The following is a 26,920-nucleotide window of genomic DNA, read 5'->3' on the forward strand; positions in this document are numbered from 1 at the left end:
GACCAGAGCTCGAACCTCTGTCCCCTGCATTGGCAGGCAGATTCTTAACCACTGTACCACCAGGGAAGCCCCAGGTGCTATTCTTGGTGTTAGGAATACAGAAAAGAACATACAGACATAGAGCTTACATTAAGAGAGAGAGATCAGACAATTAATAAATAAGTTTATTTATTAATAAATAAGTTAATAAATATCATGGGGTCAGGGAGTGACAAATGCCATGAAGAAAAATAAAGTACTTTCTCTGATCTCTGAAACATGGTAAGAGGAAAAAGAAGATATGGAATGTATTTGGACACTACTGTTAGAATTTTTTTTGTTGTTTTTTTTGTTTTTTTTTTTTTGTTTTTTAATGTGTTAGAATTTTTTAAAGACTGGGTGTAGGTTGCCCTTGAAGATCTGGGTATGGTGTACCTCTAGAGAGAGGCTTACTTTGCATACCCTTTGTGCTGTTTTTTTCTCTTTTTTTGGATACGTGAGCGTGTGTTACTTAAAAAGCAAAAACAAAAACCGGGCAACCAATTTCCTTAGTGCTGTGGGGAAATTTTTTTGATGATATATTTTACATGCTCTAGCCCAATCTGAACGTTTTTGTCTAAGTATGCTAGTCTTAATCTGTGTGTCCTGTGTCAGTAATGCTAAGATAAGAAAGTTTTTTGGCTTTTGGTTTTATCAGAATTTTCTTTTTGATGTATACACTTTTTTGTGTGTGTGCGTTAACTTCTACAATGATAAAATTTAAGTTTAACATATAGTTTTCTTTAATATGTTTCAAATACCATGAAAAGAAAATCTGTGTAAAAGTTCTAAATTTTTTCATAAGGACAGCTTGCTTACTCCATGTCTTCCTTAGATAAGAATTAAAGTTCTTAACATCTTGTTTTATGTGTCCCAACTTTTATTTCAGTTTTAGTATGTTTGCTTTTAGGTTCCAAATATCGATTGAACTTGGAGAACTCAAATGAGGTCACTTCTTTTTTTTCCCCATAAAAAAATCAAAATGCTAAGCATCTTTTCTGATTTTTATGTCTGTTCTTTTCTAGTTGGATGAAAAATCTGACAAACAATATGCTGAAAATTACACAAGGGTGAGTATCTAAATTTCTAAGGAAATTAAGTTCTCAAGGTCAATAACTTACTGTCTACTACTATTTTATTCTTGATTTTACAACAGTTTAACTGATGGAGCTACTCTTCCTCTCTTCATCTACTTCCTGTCCTTGACCCCCGGATTCCTCTGTGGTTGAATCATGTGAAGCACTGGGAAGAGAGAAGACACTGCATTTTATTTCCTTGAATGTCACCTCTTAAACTTTTGGCTGCTCTTTTGATTTTCATTCCTCTAGAATTTAATCCTTAGAAGAAGCCATTAAACACTGAAAATGAAGAAGTGTCTTTAGGAATGGTGGTGACAAACTCTGAGGGTTTTGTTTTTTTCCGATTATAGATAAATTATTCTTCGAAGTACAATAAAATAACTCCTTTCTAGGAGTTGCTTTGTGTTTAAAAAATCTCTAATTTTCTTCCAGAAATATTTTTAGAAAGTCATCTTAGGGAAATTATCAGGATTAATTTTGTGCTATGCCCCCAAAAGGTGTACCAGTTCTATCCAGCAGAAATACAGTGCAAGCCACAAATGTAAACCACATATGTAAGTTTAAATTTTCTAGCAGCCACGCTAAAATAGTAAAAAGAAACAGATAAAATTAATACAAATAATATATTTTATTTAACCCAAATGTCCAAAATATTTAAACATAATCAATATGAAAACTTATTAATGAAATATTTTACATTCTTTTTTCTACACTAAGCCTTCAAAATCTGGTGTGTATTTTACACCTAAAAAAAAAATTCTCAGTTTGGACTAACCACATTCCAAGTGCTCAATCACTGCATGTGGCTAGTTGGCTGCTGTATTGAATAGCACAAATCCCTGCCATTTATTACTCCAGTAGCATGATGTCGCATTTAAACTCATTGTGGGAAGAGCAGTCTAAATTCATAGTGATACACGGTATTGTTGCTGTCAGCTGCAAATAGTATCTCCAACTTTATCAGCAAAGTATTAGGAAGAGAAAAGATTCTAAAGAAGCAGCTTCAGGAACTAAACAGGAGGACTGCTAACTAGCATACCAAGTATAACATTCTAAAACTGTTTAAAATCAAGCAGATGTACTCACCCCAGTGCTGTTTACAATACAGCAAAGATAAACTTAGAAAACAGACAACTCTCACACGAACCATTTCCTTCTTAGTTATTATGAATTCTAGATTCCAGGAAAGCGAGCGAACACAGTTGTGCTTAGTATGCCTGGGCCCGTCTCTGGGTACCCTCTCCCCAGAGCCAATCTAAATTGCCTGTGGATTGCATTCGGTAACTTCTTGTCACACTGTGTTAGATCTCTCCCCACCACCCTGGCCCACTTTTAGTTTCCACAGCAAATATATTTTTAAAGAAACAAGACTTAAAAGTGCCATATTTCTTTTTCTCTAGCCTTCATCTCGAAATTCTGCCTCAGCAACAACCCCTCTAAGTGGAAACTCATCCAGACGAGGAAGCGGGGACACGAGCAGCTTAATAGATCCAGACACCTCATTAAGTGAATTGCGGGTAAACCGCGATTTTTGGTTTGCTTTTTATAAACAATTTTTTGGCTTCTTTGTAGTCTAGTGGAACTATTTAACATTTAATGTGTCTTGGTAGGAAGAAAAAAGTATGGTATGAGTTCTTTAAAAAAAATTGTTAGTGCAGTTCAAGAATGTGACTAGGGTCTGAAGGGAAGGAGATTAGTTAATTCTTCCATTCTCTTTCCTGAACATTTGATGATATTGGAATGACTTCTGCTAATTTACAAATGCCAAAAAATCTTTCTAATGTATATAAAAGTAATTCTCTCAAATAATTGGCCATATTTTAAATGGAAAATACGTGGATGTACAAGGAACCAGATTTGGGGAATTATTAGTCTTTTGAGCCGTTATGGTGTTATTTGGCTGCCTGAATACAGTTATCTCTCAGTGTTTCATGATAAGACAAGTATAATAATATTTGGGATGACAGAAATACCTGAGTAACGTAAGCTCATTTAAACCATTAGTTGAGTCTCCATTCTTATTAATAACACTTTCAAAATGTATTTGAATGTCTATTTGCTGGACATGCTCTTTTTGAGGAACGAGGGAAGGGCAGTAATAAAAATTGCATTTATTCATTCGTTCAACGTTGTTGAGCACTTGGCCCCACAGAGTCAGGCAGTAAAGCACACTTTGGACTTAAAGAGTTCGCTGTTTCATAGGGAAGACAAATGGATATAAACCAGTAAAACCAGGTGGTGTGATGCCATGGCAGTAGTAAGAATAGGGCTGTTAAGGGAATTCAGAGAAGCATCATCTAAATTAGACTAGAAGAAGAGATTTTAAAAAAGGTTTTTCGGTGGAGAGAGGGGGTGAAGGAAGAATAAAAATTAACCAGGCAAAGAAGCTGAAGGGTGAAGGCTTTCTCAGATAGTTAAATTCAGAGACCCACAAGATTATGTGTATAGCAAAGTTGCCAGAGGGTAGGATGAGAAGTGAGGATTCGTAGTGGGTGAGAGAGAAGGCTGGAGAAGTAGTGATGGGCCATATCACAAAGCACCTTGTGTGGCAGGAATTCAGGTTTACCCTGACAACTAGGGGATATTAAATAGCGGAGCAGTACTATCTGATTTGCATTCCTAAAGATTGACCACAGACTGGAAGAAGCATTGGAGGCAAGGAGAAGAGTTACCCTGTGGTTGAACAATGGGGATGAGATGAGCAAGTCGAAACTGTGATGGGAGAAAATGTAGGCAACTTGCTCTGAAGAGAGTATTGGAGAATGGAAGTTGTTTGGTCAGTACAGAGAGAGAGGAAGTTAAGAGGTTTTTGTGTTCTTTTAAAGGCAGCATTAGTTGTTGTTTTCATTGGTTGGATTGAGCCAGTAGAGAGAGACTATGAAGGTTAAGGAAGGAGAAGGGGTAGCTGACTGAGAAAGTGCCTGAGTGGGTGAGAGGAGTGTCCAGGGATCAGATGGATGGAAGGTGGCCGCCCCTTCCCACTGACACAGTAGAGGAGGAGGGAGGGACCGGTGGGGACTGAGTAAGATTGTGGGCAGGGTAGGAGCAGGAGTCTGGCTTGTGAAATGGGCAGCTCGTAAAAGTGGGCTGAAGGTTAGGAGAGGGTGAGGATTGGAACAGCGGCAGCGGCACTGCAGAAGGAGGCCCAGGTCAGCCTGGTTCTGACTTTGAAGGGGTCAGTGTTATTGAACTCTTCCTAAGTACCAGGCATAAGCACAAGGGTGCAACGTTGAATAAGCTTAACTCTTGCCTTTAGGTGCTATTTTCTAGTGGGACAAAAGGATGGGGCATTCCAGCCTCAGACTGAGCTTGTGCTCGCTGTTTACTTGTATTTCTTCTTTGAGAGAACAACCTCCTTGAAGGAAATGAGATTTTTGTATCCTAGCATTTGGCTCCTAATAGGCACTTGATAAATGTCTGTCGAATGAACGAATGAATAAAAGACAAAACTACCAAGGAGGGAATGAAGGGGGCAGGGGAAATATAATATAGAAACTCTGTATAATGGGCCTTTGATAATTGATCCTGCCTGTAATTGTACAGTTATGTTCAGGGCCCTGTATCAATTATTTCCCCCCTAAATCAACCATCCAGAATAGACCTCATGTAGCAAGGTCAGGTACAAGGGAAACAATATTTTCCATTTAAAATTTGGCCTGCTTCACTTTTCTTATAAGGATTATGGTAACATTTGGAGCAAAGGCTTTTCTCATCATTTAAATGATGTCCTCAGGATAGACTCTCTCATTTGACACTGTGTTTAAAATATTTGTTTAATACCCCTCCCTTTACCTGTCTTTCCCCCAAATTAATTGTGGTCAGTAACCAAGTCATTGAAAGACAACTTTGTTCATCTCTAGTTTTACATTTTTTAAAACTTCTGCATGACTCAGTAGAATCTTCAGCTTATAATTAATTTACTACATATTTTAGTAGCTATCGGTGGAGTGTTATGCTAAAAATTATTTGAATGATTGATACAGTTTTTTAAATTGTATTTTAAAAAATGTTATAACTTATATAGCTTTTGTACACCGCGCCAGCCCCATTTGCTAATGTTTTTTCCACAGGAGTTAATGTCAAGGAAGTATTTGATATGTTAGAATGATTACTCCAGGCCTTCCCCAGCCCCACCATCACTTGCCTGTTTGCCCCTTTTAGCAGTTTGCAGTGGCAGTTACGTTTGTATACCTCAGTTTCTCTGCTTTTAGTCTGGAATATGCAAAAGTAATTCACATTTTCATCTGAATCCTTTGAGACTTTGTGTGTGGTTTTATGCAATGGTTCATTCCTATGTCCTGCAGGATATCTATGACCTTAAGGACCAGATACAGGATGTAGAAGGGAGATACATGCAGGGGCTTAAGGAACTAAAGGTATCAGGGCCCATTTTGCAGCCCAAGCATGTTCTCTGTACGCAGAAGCGTTGGTAATGGTGGTTTCACAAATTCTATTAACCCCACTGCACATAGCTTTACTAACAGTGTTTGTCTTTCAAGCATGTGCTTAACCTGCAATGCATAGGAAAGGCGAACTTCCAATCTCTGCTTATGTTTAAATGTGTACTGTAGTTTTTGGAATATTCAGGAAAAGATATTATGCCTTACAGTTTTTAAACCTTGTAAAATACTTACGTATCCCTTGTGTCTTAGCCTTACAAAATTGAGTTGGGCAAAACCCTAAAAAGTGTTCTAAGAATATTTTTTATTGAGAATTAGACCTTAAAATTCTTCCAAGCTAAATGAAAGAGCATTGCCTGTTTCTGCCACCAAATTCAGTCAGTATTAGGAGTAGAAGGAAGAAGCATCTAAGAGAAAGAGCATTACTATAAATATTCCTTCTGGAGGAAGGACCCTGAAGCATGAGGACTGTGTTTTCTTTTTGTTTTGATTGTTTTTCACATAGATCAAAAAGGGTTACACAGATTCGGTGCCTTGAAGCATTTGGAGGTAAATTTAAATGGGCCTTATTTCTTCCAGTCAAGGATGGCTACCAGTTTTCAGTAGAAGTGTCCATGTGAGGCAGACATTTACTTGTAAATGGCACTTGATTTTCATGCTCTTCCCTATGTTTTCTTATGAAGTTCAAACCTAGTATTATGAATTACTCTTAAGTTTCTCTGAATACATGTAGGTCCCTATTTGAAATAGAAATACACACCAGGCCTCTAAAAATGTGTAAGCAGGGCATTCAGAAAGGTGACTCAGGATATGCTCAAAGGACAGAGTGTAGACCTGATGGTCAAGGCTTTGCTCAGCCACCAAGCATGATTGAACTTAGCCCAGCTACCAGCCAGAAACTTCATGCAGGGGATTATGGTCCAGAAAGGGTGGGAAGGCCTATGGAGAGCGCCCCCAGGAAGCCTGGACACTGCTGACAGCAGTGTGTGGTTGTCGGTAAACATCAGGAAGATCCCAGAGTTAGTGAGCTGATGTGCTCAGTTAGTCTTACTGCTCTCATCTTCAGGATTTAATCCCCCTTTTAAGGTTTTAGAGATGTGACTTGGAAATATCTTAGATCAATGGAACAAATCCAGTACATTCAATAAATACATTCATTTTAAAGTCTTGTACGTAACATAATGTATCAGGAAAGCAAGTGATTCAAAGGCATTCTTACTCGTTTTTTATTTTATCTTAAACATTTTCCCCTTACCTTTTAGATCTACCATTTATTTCATTTTTTGAAAGATACAAAAAACAGATTAACCTTATTTGAGACTCTGAACAGATAAGTCCCCTTTCCTTAATTCATGGTTAGTGTATAATTGAACTTGACTTCAAATTATGTTTATCCTTGAAATGACTCTTTTAAATGGAAAAAAATCTTTTAAAAAATTACCTGGTTGGTGGTCAAAGCATGGTGGTGTGATATATCTATATTCTATTAAAAAAGGATGCTCAGTCACTGCTTATGACATTATTCTTGAGTATGTCTGCCTTTGAGGTGTTTTTTCCCCCCTCTACCCTCCCTCCACAGTCACCTGGGTCTTGTTATCACAGATTGCTGGACTCTACTCCCAGATTTTCTCATTCAGTAGGTCTAGGACGGAGTGGTTGAAAATTTGCGTTTTTAACCAGGTCCCAGATAATGCTGTTGCTTCTAGTCCAGCACCTACACTGAACATCGCGGCCTTAGACACGTTTAAGTAAAACTCATTCCTTATGGGTATCACTGTGTGAGCTAGATTAAAATCATTAAAACTACCTTGAGGGAATTCACTGGCGGTCCAGTGGTAGGACTCCGATCTTTCACTGCTGAGGGTTCAGTCCCTGGTTGGGGAGCTAAGACCCTGCAAGCCGTGTGGCCAAAACAACAACAACAAACTACCTTGACACTTAAGTTTAAAATAGTCTTCTGTGGTCTTTTGTTTAAAGGAAAAAGTACACTCCATACATTTTATGTCAGTTTTATTATGTTATATATTGTGTCCTTGCAGCTACTGCTTGAACTGTCTTAGATTCTGGTGTTCATGCAGTCATGCCCCATTTTGTATGGGACTGAGTTGTGAGGAGGACTTTTTTTTTTGCTATTAGTCTCTGAGATGGATGAGAATCATTCTAAATTCTGCATTGTGTTAAGATACCTACTATATTTGAACCATTATACAGTTAACTGGGCTTATATTCTTTATTTTGGGTACATTTGTTCTCAATCATAATATAAATCTTACCTGTTAATACAGTCCTGGGTTGTGAAGAATTATTAAGTGTATGCATATGTGTTTGTGTGTATCTTTATTGAGATTTAAATCACATACCATAAAATTTACCCATTTAAAGTGTACAATTCAGTGGGGTTTTTTTGCATAGTCACAGAATTGTGCAACCATCACCAATTTTAGAACATTTTCACTACCCCAAGAAGAAACCCCATACTAATCAGCAGATGTTCCCCACTCCTGCACTCCCACTCCTGCACCTAGCCCTGGGTAACCACTAGTCTATGTTGTCTTTCGTGATTGGCTTTTTTTTTTTTTTTTTTTTTTTGCTGTACGCAGGCCTCTCACTGTTGTGGCCTCTCCCGTTGCAGAGCAGCACAGGCCATGGGCCCAGCCGCTCCGCGGCATGTGGGATCTTCCCAGACCGGGGCACAAACCCATGTCCCCTGTATCGGCAGTGGACTCTCAACCACTGTGCCACCAGGGAAGCCCGTGATTGGCTTTTTACTTAACATAATGTTTTCAAGATTCATCCGTGTTATAAAACACATCAGTGTGTGTGTGTATATACACGTATACACACATATGTATACATATGTGTGTATACATATATGTACATATATACACATACACACACGTGTGTGTGTGTGTGTGTGTATAAAATGGCTGAGTAGTATTCCACTATATGGATTTACTACATTTTGTTTATCCATTTGTGAGTTGATAGGCATTTGGATTGTTTCCAGTTTGGGGCTATTATGAATAATGCTGCTGTAAACATTTGTGTACAGCTTTTTGTATAGACATATCTTTTCATTTCTCTTGGGTAGATTACCTAGCAATAGAATTGTTGGGTCATATGGTAACTCTATGTTTAACATTTTGAAGTACTGCCAACCTGTTTTCCAAAGTAGCTGCAGTATTTTACCTTCTTCCCAGCAATGTATGAGGAGTCTAGTTTTTTCATATCCTCACCAACACTTATCTTGTTTCTCATTTTTTGATTATAGATAATAACCATCCTAGTAGATCTGAAGTAGTATCTCATTATGGTTTTGATATGCATTTCCCTAATCACTAATTATATTAAGAAAGTTTCTGTATTCTTATTGTCCATTTGTACACCATCTTTGGAGGAATATCTGGTCATATCCTTACCCATTTTAAAATCGAATGATGTGTCTTTTAATTATTGATTTCCAAGTGTTCTTTATATATTCTGGATACAAGTTCCTTATCAGATATAAGATTTACAAATATTTTCTCCCATTTTGTGGGTCGTCTTTTTACTTTCTTGGTGGTATTGTTTGTAGCATAAAAGATTTTGATAAAGTCTACTTTTTCTTTCATTGATAGTTTGGTATCGTATCTGAGAAACCATTGCCCACTCCAAAGTAATGAAGATTTACTCTGTGTTTTCTGGGAAGCGTTTTATAGTTTTAGCTTTTAATTTAGGTCTCTGATCCATTTTGAGTTAATTTTTGTGTTTGGTGTGAAGCAGGAGTCCAACTTTATTCGCTTGCATGTGGATCTCAGTTGTCCCAACACCATTTATTGAAAAAACTACTCTTTCCCCACTGAGTTGTCTGGGCACCCTTGTCAAATATCAGTTGATCATAAATGTAGGATTCTGGACTCTCAGTTCTATATCACTGATCTTTTGTTAAACATTTGCATTAATATTTTAAAATTTTATTTCCAGGGGTTTCCCTGGCTGTCCAGTGGTTAAGACTCTGCACTTCCACTGCAGGGGGGTGGGTTCAATTCCTGGTTGGGGAACTGAGATCCTGCATGCCGCATGGCCAAAAATTTTTTTTAAATAAAATAAAAATTTACTTCCAGAAGTGATGACTTTTTCTATGTGAAATGTTTTTCTTTTTACTTTTAAAAATACTGCTAGGTAGTAGTAATCTACCAAAATAGATGTAGTTATTAAGAAACAGGCTGTAAGCTATTTTAGGCAGAAAACTTTGAAGTATATAAAAATTTAGGCATTGAGTGGTAGCTCTTTTTGCTTAAATAATAGTTTTTATATTGCTTACTTATTTAAAAATGGCTAATATTTGAAGTTGCTAGACAAAATGTTTATACATTTACATTAATGTTATGCAGACCAAGAAAGTACTGAAAACACAGGTCCAGGAAGTGGTGCAATTCAAATAAGTATGAAATTTACTTGAGTAAAGAGAGGCTGTCTTCTGTTGTATCTGTATTCTGTTGCAAATAGCTGTTGTTAAAAACTACAGGAGTAACATTTCTGAAACCATTAATGATTCTGTATTTTATGATTTTTACACTATGACTCTTATATGTTGTCTGCACACCTTTTCATCGTTCAGAGGCTGCACTGCTGCTTGAATTTATTTTGGATAGCAGAGAGCCCATAAAGTGCTTATAATGATGCGTCCTTGGCTTCTTGTCATCCTCATGTTTTATGTGCATGTTACTAAACAAAGGGTTCCCCAAACTGCTTTTATTTTGCAAAAATGCATCTTCATGTGTTTGTGCCAGTGCTATAGTTTCCTGTTATATGGCATATAGGCAATGAACATATTTTAGATATTAGGCTGATGACTTTGACTTTCATTTAGGAGTCTTTGTCTGAAGTGGAAGAAAAATACAAGAAAGCCATGGTTTCCAATGCACAGTTAGACAATGAGAAGAACAATTTGATATACCAAGTAGATACCCTCAAGGATGTTATTGAAGAGCAGGAGGAACAGATGGCAGAATTTTATAGAGAAAATGAAGAAAAATCAAAGGTAATTGCTCATCTTACATCATGCCTTTCTCTGGGGTCAGAAAATTAAAACCTGCCATTTAAGAAGTACTGGGTTTGATGGGAGAGCACAGCATCCCCGGGAATGATATTTCCATCACAACTGATTGGTGCAAGGAAATTGACAGAACGTAAGATTGCAGGTCCTGAAATGTTTTCCTTTCTTAATTTTTATAAGATTTAACTTATTTTCATAAGGGGAAGCTTATGACCTCCTTTAGTTTCCGAAAATAGAATACAGCTCAAATTTTATCTTTATTTTCTCTCTCTTAATTGGGACAATTACAGTGAATTACTTCTTCCTGCTATAACTGGCTGGAACTGCCCAAAGCTCCAGAGGCTTTCAGTGAGGTGGTTCATTTTATTCTCTTTTCTTTTCTTTTCTTCTCTTTTCTTCTCTTCTCTTTTCGTTTCTTCTCTCATTTTTCAAGAGAACCTGTTTCCTAAATGGTTGGAGAGACGTCTTTAACCAGTTATTTAAAAACTGCAGTGTGGAGATGTGGGTCAAAAATCAACAGATGTTTTCTTTAGAGGTTTGTAAGCTATATTGTTAAAATGTGCAGATGGAAAATAAAAGCCACTGCCCAAGGCCTGGATTTGCCTTTTGACAACTGCAGAAAACAAGTTGGGTTCTCTTAAAAGCTTACTGGATTTTTAAAAGCGTTTTAGTCAGTCCAAGCAGAGGACAAGTGGATATTACTGTCAAGAAATGCGTTGCCAGTACATTGCAAAAGTTTTAAAAATAATAATAATAATTTAGGAAATAAGCTTTGGTGAATTGTTAGAAACAACAACAATCTGTATCTGTACATAATAAAGGGAGAAAAGCTGTTAATATAACTTCTAAGGGACCAGCATTATTACTGTAGACACTGTAGGAATTTCTTTCCTTGAGGACCAAAAATGCTCATTCCAGCCTGTTTTGGTCACTTTTAAAGTATTAGGAAGTATTTGTAGTGGGTTTGGGGAAAGGAGGGATGAAGAGGCAGAGTGCAGGAGATTTTTAGGGCAGCAGTACTATTCTGTATCATAGTGTAATGGTAGATACATTATACATTTATCAAAACTCATAGAATGTACAGCACTGAGAGTGAACCCTAATGTAAACGGTGGGCTTTAGGTGACAGTGATGTGTCAATGTAGGTTCATTGATTGTAACAAATGTACCACTCTGGTTTGGGATGTTAATAGTGGGGGAAGGCTGTTACTGGGGGGCGGGGAGAGGAGTGGGAGTATATGGAAACACTACTTTCTGCTCCATTTTGCTGTAAATCTAAAACTCCTCGGAAAAAAATAGTGTCTATTAACAAAAATGTTAAAGTAAGAAAACTTGTGTCTAGATAAAGTGACAAAGAGGCCTCTGGGTATTTTCATATTGATGACAGTGGCTCATTGAAGATTTGGTGACAATAGATGTTTCCTCTTTGATTCTTCCTGTATCTCATAGGCCAATTGTGGAGTGTCTGAGCTGTCATACTTTTCTTAGTCCTTGGACTCCTTTTCTGCCTTCCCACATATTTTTCTTAGCTATTTCTGGCTCTTTGCTTCTAACAGATTAGAAGAAAATCTCATGCTAAGTATTTAATGATCAGTCCTAAAACGAGTTCTTATCTTTCCATCTCCTCAAATGTCCTTGAGCATTTTAAAAATAAAAAAAAGTCCTTATGATAAGCTATTTTAACCAACTTCATTTTTCCCTCCTATAATTTTCTAAGATGCAGAGATGTCTTAGTATACAGAGAGTTGTGGCTTTTCAGTTTGTTTTTGTTTTTAAATCATGTGCTTTGTGATTTTGAAAAATCTGTATGCTTTTTTTAATACCCTGGGGATCTGCTTCAGGTACTGTGATGCAGAAGACTTTGTGGTTGTGTCTCTCTCTGCTGTACCTTCACCCTGAGCTCTCTTCTCCTAAACAGATATTGCCTCGTGCAGTAGATGTTCCTGTTCAGAGTCATACAAAGAGGTCAGGCACTCTGGTATGTTTCATTATAGCAGCAGATTGTGAGGGTAGAGAATGATATTCATACCATTTTTCAAAATGTCTTTAGTGTTTCCTGCTGGAATTATGGTAACTGCATCTTAAATATTGTCTCTATACCTACTTCAGGGACAGAATGCCTGATTAGGAATGTCTCAGGTGTATTATTCTTTTCTTAATAGCTATTCATTATAGTAGGGAATTTTTTTCCTTTTTTTTTTTTAAGCTTATCTGAGATTTAATAAAATCTTTTATGGCAGATTTTAAACATACAAAAAAAAAAAAAAAAGAAGAGTATAACAAACTCTCCTGAACCCATTACCTACCCCTAACAAACCATCAGTGTATGGCCAATTTTGCCCTGTCTACTTCCCCCACTCACATTATTTGAAGCAAGTCCTAAATACCCCATATTTTAATATGAATTTAATATGAATTTAAATGATATGGACTTTCTTTTTTTTAAATATAACAAGACCATTTCACATCTTAAAAATTAATAATAATTCTTTCATATTACATATCCTGTCATTGTTAAAATTTCAGTTGTCTCAATGTCATAAATGATTGTTCTTTTTCGCACTTAAAAAAACAATCAGGATCTAGATAAGTTCCACACATTGGAATTAGTTGTCATGTCTTATAAGTCTGTTTTTATTTATAGGTTTCCTATCATCTCTTTTTTTCCCTTGCAATTTATGTGTTGAAGAAACTGGATTGCTTTTCTTTTAAGTTTCTGACAGTCTTGGGGATTTTGCTGTTTCATTACTGTCGTTCTTTACCATGCTCCTTTTTCCTCTGTATTTCCTGTAAATAGTTAGTTAGGTTTAGAGGTTTAATCAAATACAGGTTTAGTCTACTTCATAGAGAAGTAGACTAAACCCTTCAGGAGGCCCAGATGTATGGCTCCTCTCTCTGTGATGCTGTAGCTGGATACTTATATCCATTAGTTGATTAGGGGTTGCAAAATGAGATATTCTAATTTTATCATTACTGTTTTCTTTCATTTTCTTTTATTGTTTTAAAACAGCTTTATTGAGATATAATTCACATACCATACACTTCATCCATCTTAACTGTACAGTTCAGTGGCTTTTTGGTATCTTCACAGACAAATTCAACCATCACCACAATTTTAGAATATTTCATCACGTCAGAAAGCAATCCTGTACCCTTTAGCTGTCTCTCACTCCCCTCAGCCCTGAGTAACCACTATTCTACTTTCTGTCTCTATAGGTTTCCCTTTTCTAGACTTTCATATTAATGGAATCATATAATTTGTAGTCTTTTATAATTGGCTTCTTTCACTTTGGTTAATATTTTCAAGTTCACCTGTGTGATGCATGCATCAGTACTTCATTCCTATTTATGACCTAATAATAGTCCATTGTATAGGTATACCACATTTTGTTTATCCATTCATGTGTTGATGGACATCTGGTGTTTTTTCACTTTTTGTCTATGATGAATAATGCTGCTGTAAACATTTGTGTACAAGTTGTTGTGTGGACATAAGTCTTTCTTTCTTTTAAATATACACCTAGGAGTGGAATTGCTGGGTCATATGACAACTCTATGTTTAACCATTTGAGGAATAACCAGACCCTTTTCCAAAGCAGCTGCACCATTCCCTCCAGCAAGTGTGTGCAAGTGTAAGCAGGTTCTGATTTCTCCACATCCTCACCAACACTTGTTTTTATCTGAGTTTTTTCCTAGCCATTCTAGCAGGTGCGGTTTTGCTTTGCATCTCCCTGATGACTAATGATTTCAAGTATGTTTTGATATGCTTACTGATTCTTTGTACATCTTCTTTGGAGAAAAGTCTGTTCAGATCCTTTGCGCATTTTTAAATTGTATTATCTTTGTGTTACTGCATTGTTAGAGTTTGTATATTCTCGATACAAGTTCCTTATCAGATACATGGTTGGCAAATATTTTCTGCCATTCCATGGGTTGTCTTTTCACTTTCCTATGCTTTATTTATTAGTGTAAGTCCATCTTTAAAGAGAAATTTCCCCTCATCTCTTATTACTCAATGAGACAGTTTACATAGGAAAGGCAGGATTAAAACTTGATTCTTTTCCTTTGTTTACAAGTTTTCAAAATAAGGAATTGGTTGTTTGGCATCTTCTCATAGTGCCCAATTATTTTTTAAAAAATCATGATGAAGGCAAGAATTCAAGCATTTGATGATTTCAATCCATTGTAGCTTTTATTCTTATTGATTTTCAGGTTGTCCCACCTTTAACTAATGTGAACATCTTCAGGTTGATTCCCAAGTAATTTTGATCTGCGTCTAATTGGTTGTGATAGCTTCTTTGCTGTCTAGCACAAGAAAGTGTTCTGGACTCGTCTGGTACATTTCCTGCTCCAGACCTGAAATCAGCTGTTAGTACAAGGACCCCTGGTTCTCTTTTAGTGGAGCAGTGTGGGTGCTAAGGGTGTACTTGCCACCAAGATGGTAACTGTTTATAGACCTTTTTAGTGGTTATATCAGGGAAATATGTATATGGGGTATTTTTTTTTGTTTTTAAAGTCAAAATATGTTATGCTTATACTTCTAGTTTATATTCAGGATGTAGGGCTTTTACTTGACCTCCTTTCTCTTATATATGTGTATCTCCTTCTTCCCACACTACCACTCCCAGGTCTCAGAGTCACTAGGGACGCTAGTAATTATGTTATAGTCTATTTTCATTGCTTTATCCCACAATACCTAGAATAGCAATACCAACATTACCACCAACAGTATAATTACTGAAAATAGTTAAAAGTTTTTTTGTTTTTTTTCTTTTTGGTTGTTATTTTGCTTCTAGGTTATGTATAGTACAACCATTGTTTTTAAAAGTTACTTTAAGTAGTTTCTCTGTGCTTATACTACTAACTGGACGTATATAGCTAGGTTCGCTACGTTTTATTTTCAATACTTAGGAATTGCTTTTTAAATTTTTATTACGAAATTACTTTTAATTCTGGTAAAAGCATATAACAAAATCTACCACCTTAACCATTTTAAAGTGCACATTTCAGTAAAGTTTATTCACATCGTTGTCTAAGAGATCTCCAGAACTTTTCATCTTGCAAAACTGAAACTCTGTCCCCATTACACACCTCCCCATTCCTCCTCCTCCAGCTCCTCACAACCACCATTCTACTCTCTGGCTCTGTGAGTTTGACTCTTATAGGTACCTAATATAAGCAGAATCATATAATATTTGTCTTTTTCTTACTGGTTTATGTAACTTACCATAATGTCCTCAGCGTTCATTCATGTTGTAGCATGTGTCAGAATTTCCTTCCTGAATACTATTCCACTGTATTTATGTACCACATTTTGTTTATCCATTCATCTGTTGATGGAAACTTGGCTTGCTTCCACAATGAATTGCTTTTAAATTTACTTTTGTTTTACAATTTTGTGAATTATTTACACAGATCTGAATCAAATCAATAAAGAAAATATATTCAAAGAAGTCAGTCTTTTGTCTCTTTCTCTTCATCCCGATTTCTTCCTTCCTTAAGGAAATTTTTTTAACATATTTATTGGAATATAATTGCTTTACAATGGTGTGGTAGTTTCTGCTTTATAACAAAGTGAATCAGCTATATGTATACATATATCCCCATATCCCCTCTCTCTTGCATCTCCCTCCCACCCTCCCTATCCCACCCCTCTAGGTGGTCACAAAGCACTGAGCTGATCTCCCTGTGCTATGTGGCTGCTTCCCACTAGCTATCTGTTTTACATTTGGTAGTGTATATATGTCCATGCCACTCTCTCACTTCGTCCCAGCTTACCCTTCCCCCTCCCCGTGTCCTCAAGTCCATGCTCTATGTCTGCATCTTTATTCCTGTCCTGCCCTTAGGTTCTTCAGAACTGATTTTTTTTTTTTTTTAGATTCCATATATATGTGTTAGCATACAGTATTTGTTTTTCTCTTTCTGACTGACTTCACTCTGTATGAAAGTCTCTAGGTCTATGCACCTCACTACAAATAACTCAATTTCATTTCTTTTTGTGGCTGAGTAATATTCCATTGTATATATGTGCCACATCTTTATGCATTCCTCTGTCGATGGACACTTAGGTTGCTTCCATGTCCTGGCTATTGTAAATAGAGCTGCAATGAACACTGTGGTACATGACTCTTTTTGAATTATGGTTTTCTTAGGGTATATGCCCAGTAGTGGGATTGCTGGGTCGTATAGTAGTTCTATTTTTAGTTTTTTAACTGGTCTCCATAGTGGCTGTATCAATTTACATTCCCACCAACAGTACAAGAGGGTTCCCTTTTTTCCACACCCTCTCCAGCATTTATTGTTTGTAGATTTTTTGATGATGGCCATTCTGACTGATGTGAGGTGATACCTCATTGTAGTTGGTTTTTTTTTTTTTTGGAATTTTATTTTATTTATTTTTTATACAGCAGGTTCTTACTAGTCATCACTTTTATACACATCAGTGTATACATGTCAATCCAATCTCCCAATTCATCACACCACCACCCCTACCCACCCCCCCACCCCGCTTTCCCTGCTTGGTGTCCATACGTTTCTTCTCTACATCTGTGTCAATTTCTGCCCTGCAAACTGGTTCATCTGTACCATTTTTCTAGGTTCCATATATATGTGTTAATATACTATATTTGTTTTTCTCTTTCTGACTTACTTCACTCTGTATGACAGTCTCTAGATCCATCCACGTCTCTACAGATGACCCAATTTCGTTCCTTTTTGTGGCTGAGTGATATTCCATTGTATATATGTACCACGTCATTTTCCATTCGTCTGTCGATGGGCATTTACGTTGCTTCCATGACCTGGCTATTGTAAATAGTGCTGCAGTGAACATTGGGATGCATGTGTCTTTTTGAATTATGGTTTTCTCTGGGTATATGCCCAGTAGTGGGATTGCTGGATCATATGGTAATTCTATTTTTAGTTTTTTAAGGAACGTCCATACTGTTCTCCATAGTGGCTATATCAGTTTACATTCCCACCAACAGTGCAAGAGGGTTCCCTTTTCTCCACACTCTCTCGAGCATTTGTTGTTTGTAGATTTTCTGATGATGCCCATTCTAACTGGTGTGAGGTGATACCTCATTGTTGTTTTGATTTACATTTCTCTAATAATTAGTGATGTTCAGCAGCTTTTCATGTGCCTCTTGGCCATCTGTATGTCTTTGGAGAAATGTCTATTTAGGTCTCCTGCCCAATTTTGGATTGGGTTGTTTGTTTTTTTAATATTGAGCCGCATGAGCTGTTTATGTATTTTGGAGATTAATCCTTTGTCCGTTGATTCGTTTGCAAATATTTTCTACCATTCTGAGAGTTGTCTTTTTGTCTTGTTTATGGTTTCCTTTGCTGTGCAAAAGCTTTGAAATTTCATTAGGTCCCATTTGTTTATGTTTGTTTTTATTTCCATTACTCTAGGAGGTGGGTCAGAAAAGATCTTGCTGTGATTTATGTCAAAGAGTGTTCTTCCTATGTTTTCCTCTAAGAGTTTTATAGTGTCTGGTCTTACATTTAGGTCTCTAATCCATTTGGAGTTTATTTTTGTGTATGGTTTTAGGGAGTGTTCTAATTTCATTCTTTTACATGTATCTGTCCAGTTTTCCCAGCACCACTAATTGAAGACACTGTCTTTTCTCCATTGTATATCCTTGACTCCTTTGTCATAGATTAGTTAACCATAGGTGCGTGGGTTTATCTCTGGGCTTTCTCTCCTGTTCCATTGATCTGTATTTCTGTTTTTGTGCCAGTACCTTATTGTCTTGATTACTGTAGCTTCGTAGTATAGTCTGAAGTCAGGGGGTCTGATTCCTCCAGCTCCGTTTTTTTCCCTCAAGACTACTTTGGCTATTCGGGGTCTTTTGTGTCTCCATACAAATTTTAAGATTTTTTGTTCTAGTTCCGTAAAAAACTGCCATTGGTAATTTGATAGGGATTGCATTGAATCTCTAGATTGCTTTGGGTAGTATAGTCATTTTCACAATATTGATTCTTCCAATCCAAGAACATGGTATATCTCTCCATCTGTTGGTATCATCTTTAATTTCTTTCATCAGTGTCTTATAGTTTTCTGCATACAGGTCTTTTGTCTCCCTAGGTAGGTTTATTCCTAGGTATTTTATTCTTTTTGTTGCAGTGGTAAATGGGAGTGTTTCCTTAATTTCTCTTTCAGGTTTTTCGTCATTAGTATATAGGAATGCAAGAGATTTCTGTGCATTAATTTTGTATCCTGCAACTTTACCCAATTCATTGATTAGCTCTAATAGTTTTCTGGTGGCATTTTTAGGATTCTCTATGTATAGTATGTCATCTGCAAACAGTGACAGTTTTACTTCTTTTTTTCCAATTTGTATTCCTTTTATTTCTTTATCTTCTCTGATTGCCATGGATAGGACTCTCTATGTATAGTATGTCATCTGCAAACAGTGACAGTTTTACTTCTTTTTTTCCAATTTGTATTCCTTTTATTTCTTTATCTTCTCTGATTGCCATGGCTAGGACTCCAAAACTATGTTGAATAATAGTGGTGAGAGTAGACATCCTTGTTTTGTTCCTGATCTTAGAGGAAATGCTTTCAGTTTTTCACCATTGAGAATGATGTTTGCTGTGGGTTTGTCATATATGGCCTTTATTATGTTGAGGTAGGTTCCCTCTTTGCCCACTTTCTGGAGAGTTTTTATCATAAATGGGTGTTGAATTTTGTCAAAAGCTTTTTCTGCATCTATTGAGATGGTCATATGGTTTTTATTCTTCAGTTTGTTAATATGGTGTATCACATTGATTGATTTGCGTATATTGAAGAATCCTTGCATCCTGGAATAAATCCCACTTGATCATGGTGTATGATCCTTTTAATGTGTTGTTGGATTCTGTTTGCTAGTATTTTGTTGAGAATTTTTGCATCTATATTCATCAGTGATATTGGTCTGTAATTTTCTTCTTTAGTAGTATCTTTATTTGGTTTTGGTATCAGGGTGATGGTGGCCTCATAGAATGAGTTTGGGAGTTTTCCTTCCTCTGCAATTTTTTGGAAGAGTTTGAGAAGGATGGGTGTTAGCTCTTCTTAAATGTTTGATAGAATCCACCTGTGAAGCCATCTGGTCCTGGACTTTTGTTTGTTGGAAGATTTTTAATCACAGTTTCAATTTCATTACTTGTGATTGGTCTGTTCATATTTTCTATTTCTTCCTGGTTCAGTCTTGGAAGGTTATACCTTTCTAAGAATTTGTCCGTTTCTTCCAGGTTGTCCATTTTATAGGCATTGAATTGCTTGTAGTAGTCTCTTAGGATGCTTTGTATTTCTGCGGTGTCGTAACTTCTCCTTTTTCATTTCTAATTTTATGGATTTGAGTCCTCTCCCTCTTTTTCTTGATGAGTATGGTTAATGGTTTATCAATTTTGTTTATCTTCTCAAAGAACCAGCTTTTAGTTTTATTGATCTTTGCTATTGTTTTCTTTGTTTCTATTTCATTTATTTCTGCTCTGATCTTTATGATTTCTTTCCTTCCACTAACTTTGGGTTTTGTTTTTTCTTCTTTCTCTAATTGCTTTAGGTGTAAGGTTAGGTCGTTTATTTGAGATGTTTCTTGTTTCTTGAGGTAGGCTTGTATAGCTATAAACTTCCCTCTTAGAACTGCTTTTGCTGCATCCCATAGGTTTTGGGTCATCGTGTTTTCATAGTCATTTGTTTCTAGGTATTTTTCGATTCCCTTTTTGATTTCTTCAGTGTCTCTTGGTTATTTAGTAGTGTATTGTTTAACCTCCATGTGTTTGTATTTTTTACATTTTTTTTTTGTAATTGATATCTAGTCTCATAACGTTGTGGTCAGAAAAGATACTTGATATGATTTCAATTTTCTTAAATTTACCAAGGCTTGATTTATGACCCAAGATACGATCTATCCTGGAGAATGTTCCATGAGCACTTGAGAAGAAAGCGTATTCTGTTGTTTTTGGATGGAATGTCTATAAATATCAAGTCCATCTTGTTTAATGTATCATTTAAAGCTTGTGTTTCCTTATTTATTTTCATTTTGGATGATCTGTCCAATGGTGTAAGTGGGGTGTTAACGTCCCCTACTATGATTGTGTTACTCTCGATTTCCCCTTTTATGGCTGTTAGCATTTGCCTTATGTATTGAGGTGTTCCTGTGTTGGGTGCGTAAATATTTACAATTATTGTCTTTTCTTCTTGGATTGATCCCTTGATCATTATGTAGTGTCCTTCTCTGTCTCTTGTAATAGTCTATTTTAAAGTCTATTTTGTCTGATATGAGAATTGCTACTCCAGCTTTCTTTTGATTTCCATTTGCATGGAATATCTTTTTCCATCCCCTCACTTTCAGTCTGTATGTGTTCCTGGGTCTGAAGTGGGTCTCTTGTAGACAGCATATATATGGGTCTTGTTTTTGTATCCATTCAGCCAGTCTATGTCTTTTGGTTGGAGCATTTAATCCATTTACATTTAAGGTAGTTATCGACATGTATGTTCCTATTACCATTTTCTTAATTGCTTTGGGTTTGTTTTTGTAGGTCTTTTACTCCTCTTGTGTTTCCTGCCTAGAGAAGTTCCTTTAGCTTTTGTCATAAGCTGGTTTGGTGGTGCTGAATTCTCTTAGCTTTTGCTTGTCTATAAAGGTTTTCATTTTCCATCAAATCTGAATGAGATTCTTGCTGGACAGAGTAATCTTGGTTGTAGCTTTTTCCCTTTCATCACTTTAAATATGTCCCGCCACTCCCTTCTGGCTTGCAGTTTCTGCTGAAAGATCAGCTGATAGCCTTATGGGGATTCCCTTGTATATTATTTGTTGCTTTTCCCTTACTGCTTTTAATATTTTTTCTTTGTATTTAATTTTTGATAGTTTGATTAATATGTGTTTTGGCATGTTTCTCCTTGGATTTATCCTGTATGGGACTCTCTGTGCTTCCTGGACTTGACTATTTCCTTTCCCATGTTAGGGAAGTTTTCAACTGTAATCTGTTCAAATATTTTCTCAGTCCCTTTCTTTTTCTCTTCTTCTTCTGGGACCCCTATAATTCAAATGTTGGTGCATTTAATGTTGTCCCAGAGGTCTCTGAGACTGTCTGAATTCTTTTCATTCTTTTTCCTTTATTCACTCTGCAGTAGTTATTTCCACTGTTTTATCTTCCAGGTCACTTATTTGTTCTTCTGCCTCAGTTATTCTGTGATTGATTCCTTCTAGAGAATTTTTAATTTCACTTATTGTGTTGTTCATCATTGTTTGTTTGCTCTTTAGTTCTTCTAGGTCCTTGTGAAACGTTTCTTGTATTTTCTCCATTCTGTTTCCAAGATTTTGGATCATCTTTACTATCATTACTCTGAATACTTTTTCAGGTAGACTGCCTAAGGAAATTTTTTTAATTAAATGGTTTATCCTTCCATTTTTTTTGAATCTTAAGAAGACATTTTTTTGCCATTCAAAAATATGTATGTGTGTGTGTATATATATATGTGTGTATATACACACACACACACACACATATTTGTATCCGTCCATTCTTAGCATATTATATTGTTCTGCATCTGGGTTTCATCACCTGATGATTGTAGTATAGAGAGCTCTTCCTCGTTCTTTTCTTATAACTGTACACTTATTCCATTGTACTATAGTTTATTCCACCAGTTCCCTGTTAATGGACGTTGGAGTTGTTTGCAGTGTCTTGCTGTTAAAAATAGTCCTACAAAGACGAATGTACTGCATAGGTCTTTCTGTGTTTTTGCTGGTGTCTATGGGAGTCAGAAAAGTAAGTTTGCCGGGTCAAAAGGTGTGGTAATCCTGCTATATGTAACAAATTCTCCTTTGTAGGGATTATACAATTTTGCATTCCCACAAATGAGAGTGTCTGTTTCCTTCTCCACACTACTTTTCCCTGAGTATATTGTCAAGTTTTTGGACTCTTACTGGTGTTTCAGTGAGAAATACAGTTTTAATTTACATTTCCCTTAGTATGGGCATCTTTTCGTATTCAAAGCAATTTGTTTCTCTGTGAACTGTCCATTTTTTTAGCCTACTGTTCTACATAATAGTGGGTTTTTTCCTCTTTATTTCTAATTTTAGAGGCTCTCTATATGGAAAGAAAGTAAATATAAATTGTAAAAATTTTTTATAGTCATTTGTCTTTTTGCCTTGCTTATCGTGTTTTTTGCCATTCAAAAGTTTTCATTTCTATGTAGTCTTATTTGTTACCCCTTTCCCCTTCTTGCTTGTGGATTTTTGAGTCATTTTTGGGTAATTTTTACCTGCTCCTTGGTTATAGCAGTTCACTCATCTTTTCTCTAGTAACTGTATGTTCTTACTTCCTTTCTTCTTTCTCTGTCTCTCTCTCTGCCTGTCTTTCTCTCTCTCTTTCCCTTCTGTGCATTTGTTCTGGTGTATGGTACAAAATTTGGTTCCAATTTTCTTTTTCCATGTGTATATCCAGTTATGCCAACATTTCATTTAAAAGTCTATCTTTTCTCATTGATTTTAGCTGCTCTTTTTGGTTTTTTTTTGTTGTTTAATGTACTTGTATATGTAATTGGGTCTATTTATGGATTTTCTATTCTACTCCATTGGTCTGTATTCATGAGCCATTACAACATTGTTTTAATTGTATAAGCCTTATGTTTTAATATCTAGTAAGATTAGCTTTCTTCGTTTTCGTTTTGTGTTTTTCTAGCTTTTTTTTTTCTTGTTTTTCTTCCAAATAAACTTTATAATCAACTTGTCTTACTCTGATGAGAAAAAAACCTGATGGTATTTTTATTTGGACTGCATTAAATGTATAGATTAATTTAGGGCATAACGTGTATTTTTGTGATGCTGAGTCTTTTCATCCAAGAAGATGCCTTTCCTTTTGTTCAGTCCTACTTCCCTGTCTTCCAGGAATGTTTTATATAATTTTCCTCATATTGATTTTGGGTATATCTTGTAATTTTACATGTATGTATTTACTTTATTTTTTGATATTGTGTTTATTATATCTTCTCTCTAGGTTTTATTTTGATCTGTGATGATTATTGAATTTTGTATGTTAATTTTATAACCTGTTACTTTACCAAGGCATTTCATTGTTCATAGTAATTTTGCCATTGATTAGTTTGGGTTGTCTAGATGTATAATCGTATGAGATGAAAATTGAGAATTTTCTGAGCCTTTCCAAAGAATACAGAATTTTTCTAAGTTAACAATACATGGGCAGTGCAGGTGTGTTTCTGGAGATAACACTTAGCTGCTTAATGGTATATTGTAGATGTTCCAGTCTGTCATGTGCCATGATCTGTGTTAACTGTATCATTTGTTTAATAACAGGAGTTAGAAAGGCAGAAACATATGTGTAGTGTGCTACAGCATAAGATGGATGAACTTAAAGAAGGCCTCCGACAAAGAGATGAGCTTATTGAGGTATGTACATGAACTGTGGAAATACTTAATTTTGGAAAAAAATGCACTGAATTGGATGAGGGCATGTGTGTTGGGAGGGAAGGGAGTTAAAATGCCACAAACTTGTCTCTTCACATTTGGCTGTACCCTAAAATCTTACAAACGTGAAACATGAAGGCAGGCTTAAAAAATTAATACTGTGAACCCTATAAATATTTCGCCTTTTAATAGCAGAAGCTTTTATAATTGTCTTTTATTCCTAAGCACATTGTTTCCTAAAGATATCTTAGGAAATGGGCAAAAGTACCATGATTCTTTGGAATGTAGTGAATGCTATATTTGGGGACATGATTCTTGGGGAATAAGAATTTTGATCGTCACTCAGGTAGGTGCATTTCTGAGATGGCTAAATGAAAAGAAGAAATTGTGTCAAGACGCCTGGTAGTAGACAAGAGGTGAAGGTTGCCCGGGGCTGTGACTCAGGTTCCTGGGGTGGAGGAGCTCTGAGGGCCACAGCAATATCCTAGGAGGGAAGGAGGAGTGTGGGCCTCCAAGGAATCTTTGAAAGCATGTATCATCCTTTTGTGCCTGCCAGCTTGCATGCATCTCTGTTTTTCTTTAAATGTGGTTTTCCTCTTGAGGTTGTCATTTTTTATAAATATGGGGTGAGGTTTGTTGGGAAGGGGTCATGCTCACTTTCTTGGTGAGGTTATCAAGGACGTCTAATGTTAACTTAGTGTTGATCCCGTGGTGATATCAGGAAGGCAGCTTTTTTTTAAAAAAAATAATCTATTTGTTTCATTTTTTAAATTATTTTTTATTTTTTGGCTGCATCAGGTCTTCACTGCGGCACACAGGCTCTTTGTTGTGGCGCGTGGGCTTCTCTCTAGTTGTGGCACGCAGGTTTTCTCTCTCTAGTGTGGCACGCGGGCTCCAGGGTGCATGGGCTCAGTAGTTGTGGCACGTGGGCTTAGTTGCCCCAGGCATGTGGGATCTTAGTATCCTGACCAGGGATCGAACCCATGTCCCCTGCATTGGAAGGCGGATTCTTTACCACTGGACCACCAGGGAAGTCCCAGAAAGGCCAGCTCTTGACAACCCCGGAGATGCCACATGCATCACAGTCAACTTAGCCTGGCCCCTCGTCCTTCAGAACCACCCCCCCTTCCCTCCCTCTTTTTCTCTTCCCCCATGGGCCTGCCTCACTTAATCTCTCCCCCTATAAATGACTTTAAAAACCATTTAATAGAAGAAAAGAAGTGACTCTTTTTGTGGATTTGTGTTACTTTTTTTGTCATTCTTGAGAATAATTGAATTGAACATAGCCTGCTGAAAGCAGATAGAATTTGTGAATTCTAAATGCAAACACAGAACCCTTTGAAAATATCAGATTACATGTGAAGTTAATTGCCTTAGTTTTTCCATATATGGCAAGAAGCATATTATCCAAACTCTGTATCCTGCTGGCAGTTAAAAATCACGTGAATTCTTCTCCCTTTTTGTCCTCTTTTTTATGTGTGTCAATATGCCAGCCACTTGTTATTTCTTTTTCTAATTAAAATATGTACTTTTCCCCATATGGTTTCCAAAGAATAATAAAACTACTTTGGGAGCTGCTTCTCAAATTCAGTAACTTATGTTAGAATTGGTTAAGTGTTCTAGTTTTTAGTTTGTTGATTGCATTTAAGAGCTATTTTAATGCTTGATTTTTACAATTTGTCAGTATGGTTTCCAATTTAAAAGCCCAGGGTGCAGGGTATACAAACTTTAAAAACCTTAGTTTTAAGAGTTTTTTTTTTTTTTTTTTTTTTTTTTTGCGGTACGCGTGCCTCTCACTGTTGTGGCCTCTCCCATTGCGGAGCACAGGCTCCGGACGCGCAGGCTCAGCGGCCATGGCTCACAGGCCCAGCCGGTCCACAGCATGTGGGATCTTCCCGGACCGGGGCACGAACCTGTGTCCCTTGCATTGGCAGGCGGACTCTCAACCACTGCGCCACCAGGGAAGCCCTTAAGTACTTTTTATGTTTAGAATTAACATCCTTCAGATGTTAATATGCACATTTACTTATAACTGAAGAATCCTGACTTTGCCAAAATAATGTTTTTTGGTCTTTAGAATGGAGAACCACGTGGTAAAGTAGATGAGAAATGTATGAGTAGGGAACGTGGAAGATGATAATTTACCAATAATGCATAAAAGAACCTGCTAAATATAAGAGAGTATAAATTGAGCATCAGTGCCTAGTCAGAAGAGTTAAGAATTGCTAAATGCTAGAAATCTAGTTTTTCTAAAAACTGATGTGAAATGTGTAATTTATGATGTTCTTGCTATCATAGATTCTGCTAACAGGAATTCAAAATGATTGAGCTATGGCCCTCTTGTAGTTTTTTAGTTCTTCTTAAAAAAATAGGGTTCAAAACTACTGCTTGTTGTCTGTGATAAGGATCATTTGTTCATAAGAAAATCTGAATTTCCCTCTCTAAAAGTGTAAGTTGTCCCATGTTTGGGGGAAAGGCACTTATGAGAGGAAGAGTACATGTGTGGAGCTGGGTGTACACAGAAGCCCCAGCTGGCTTGCTGCCTCATAGCTGTGGCTGGAGCAGCTGCCCCCAGTCCTCTCACTTGCTGTCATACCGACACAGCGCCAAGACGCTGGATGTCATCTTTCCTTCTAAGACACTGGATGCCATCTTTCCTGTTGATCACAGACTTTCTGCTTTTGTTAAGTTTCTTTATTGGCTTTATTTTTGTTCTGTTTTCCTCCCTCTAACCCCGTCCCCTTTTTCTTTGTGCTCTTTTATTACTTCTCTTCCCCTCTTCCTCTGCAGGAGAATCAGCGTATGCAGCAGAGAGTAGACACCATGACAAAAGAGGTGTTTGAACTCCAGGAGACACTGCTTTGGAAAGATAAAAACATTAGGGTATGAGATCAAATTGGGCATTGGCCCAAAGCTCATTGATGAGGAATAGACCAATGTAAATTTAACGTAGAGATTCCTAAAATTCTG

General features: G+C 36.7%; 1 protein-coding gene across 7 annotated transcripts in view; it reads left to right on the top strand.

Moving 5' to 3' along the window:
* The window catches only part of LRRFIP2 (LRR binding FLII interacting protein 2), a 118,491-nt gene that overhangs the window by 67,452 nt on the left and 24,119 nt on the right, over positions 1 to 26,920 (top strand). For 5 of the 7 annotated variants that reach the window (XM_082664500.1, XM_082664499.1, XM_082664501.1 and 2 more), the window contains 6 exons: positions 1,044 to 1,088; positions 2,498 to 2,614; positions 5,402 to 5,473; positions 10,350 to 10,520; positions 23,840 to 23,932; positions 26,741 to 26,833. In XM_082664500.1, coding sequence (XP_082520626.1) covers positions 1,044 to 1,088; positions 2,498 to 2,614; positions 5,402 to 5,473; positions 10,350 to 10,520; positions 23,840 to 23,932; positions 26,741 to 26,833 — 591 coding nt within the window. The remainder of the gene's footprint in view (positions 1 to 1,043; positions 1,089 to 2,497; positions 2,615 to 5,401; positions 5,474 to 10,349; positions 10,521 to 23,839; positions 23,933 to 26,740; positions 26,834 to 26,920) is intronic. The other 2 variants (XM_082664503.1, XM_082664505.1) reach the window with 1 other exon arrangement.

This window comes from Grampus griseus (genome assembly GCF_964374135.1).
Source record: "Grampus griseus genome assembly, chromosome: 10".
Lineage (NCBI taxonomy): Eukaryota > Metazoa > Chordata > Mammalia > Artiodactyla > Delphinidae > Grampus > Grampus griseus.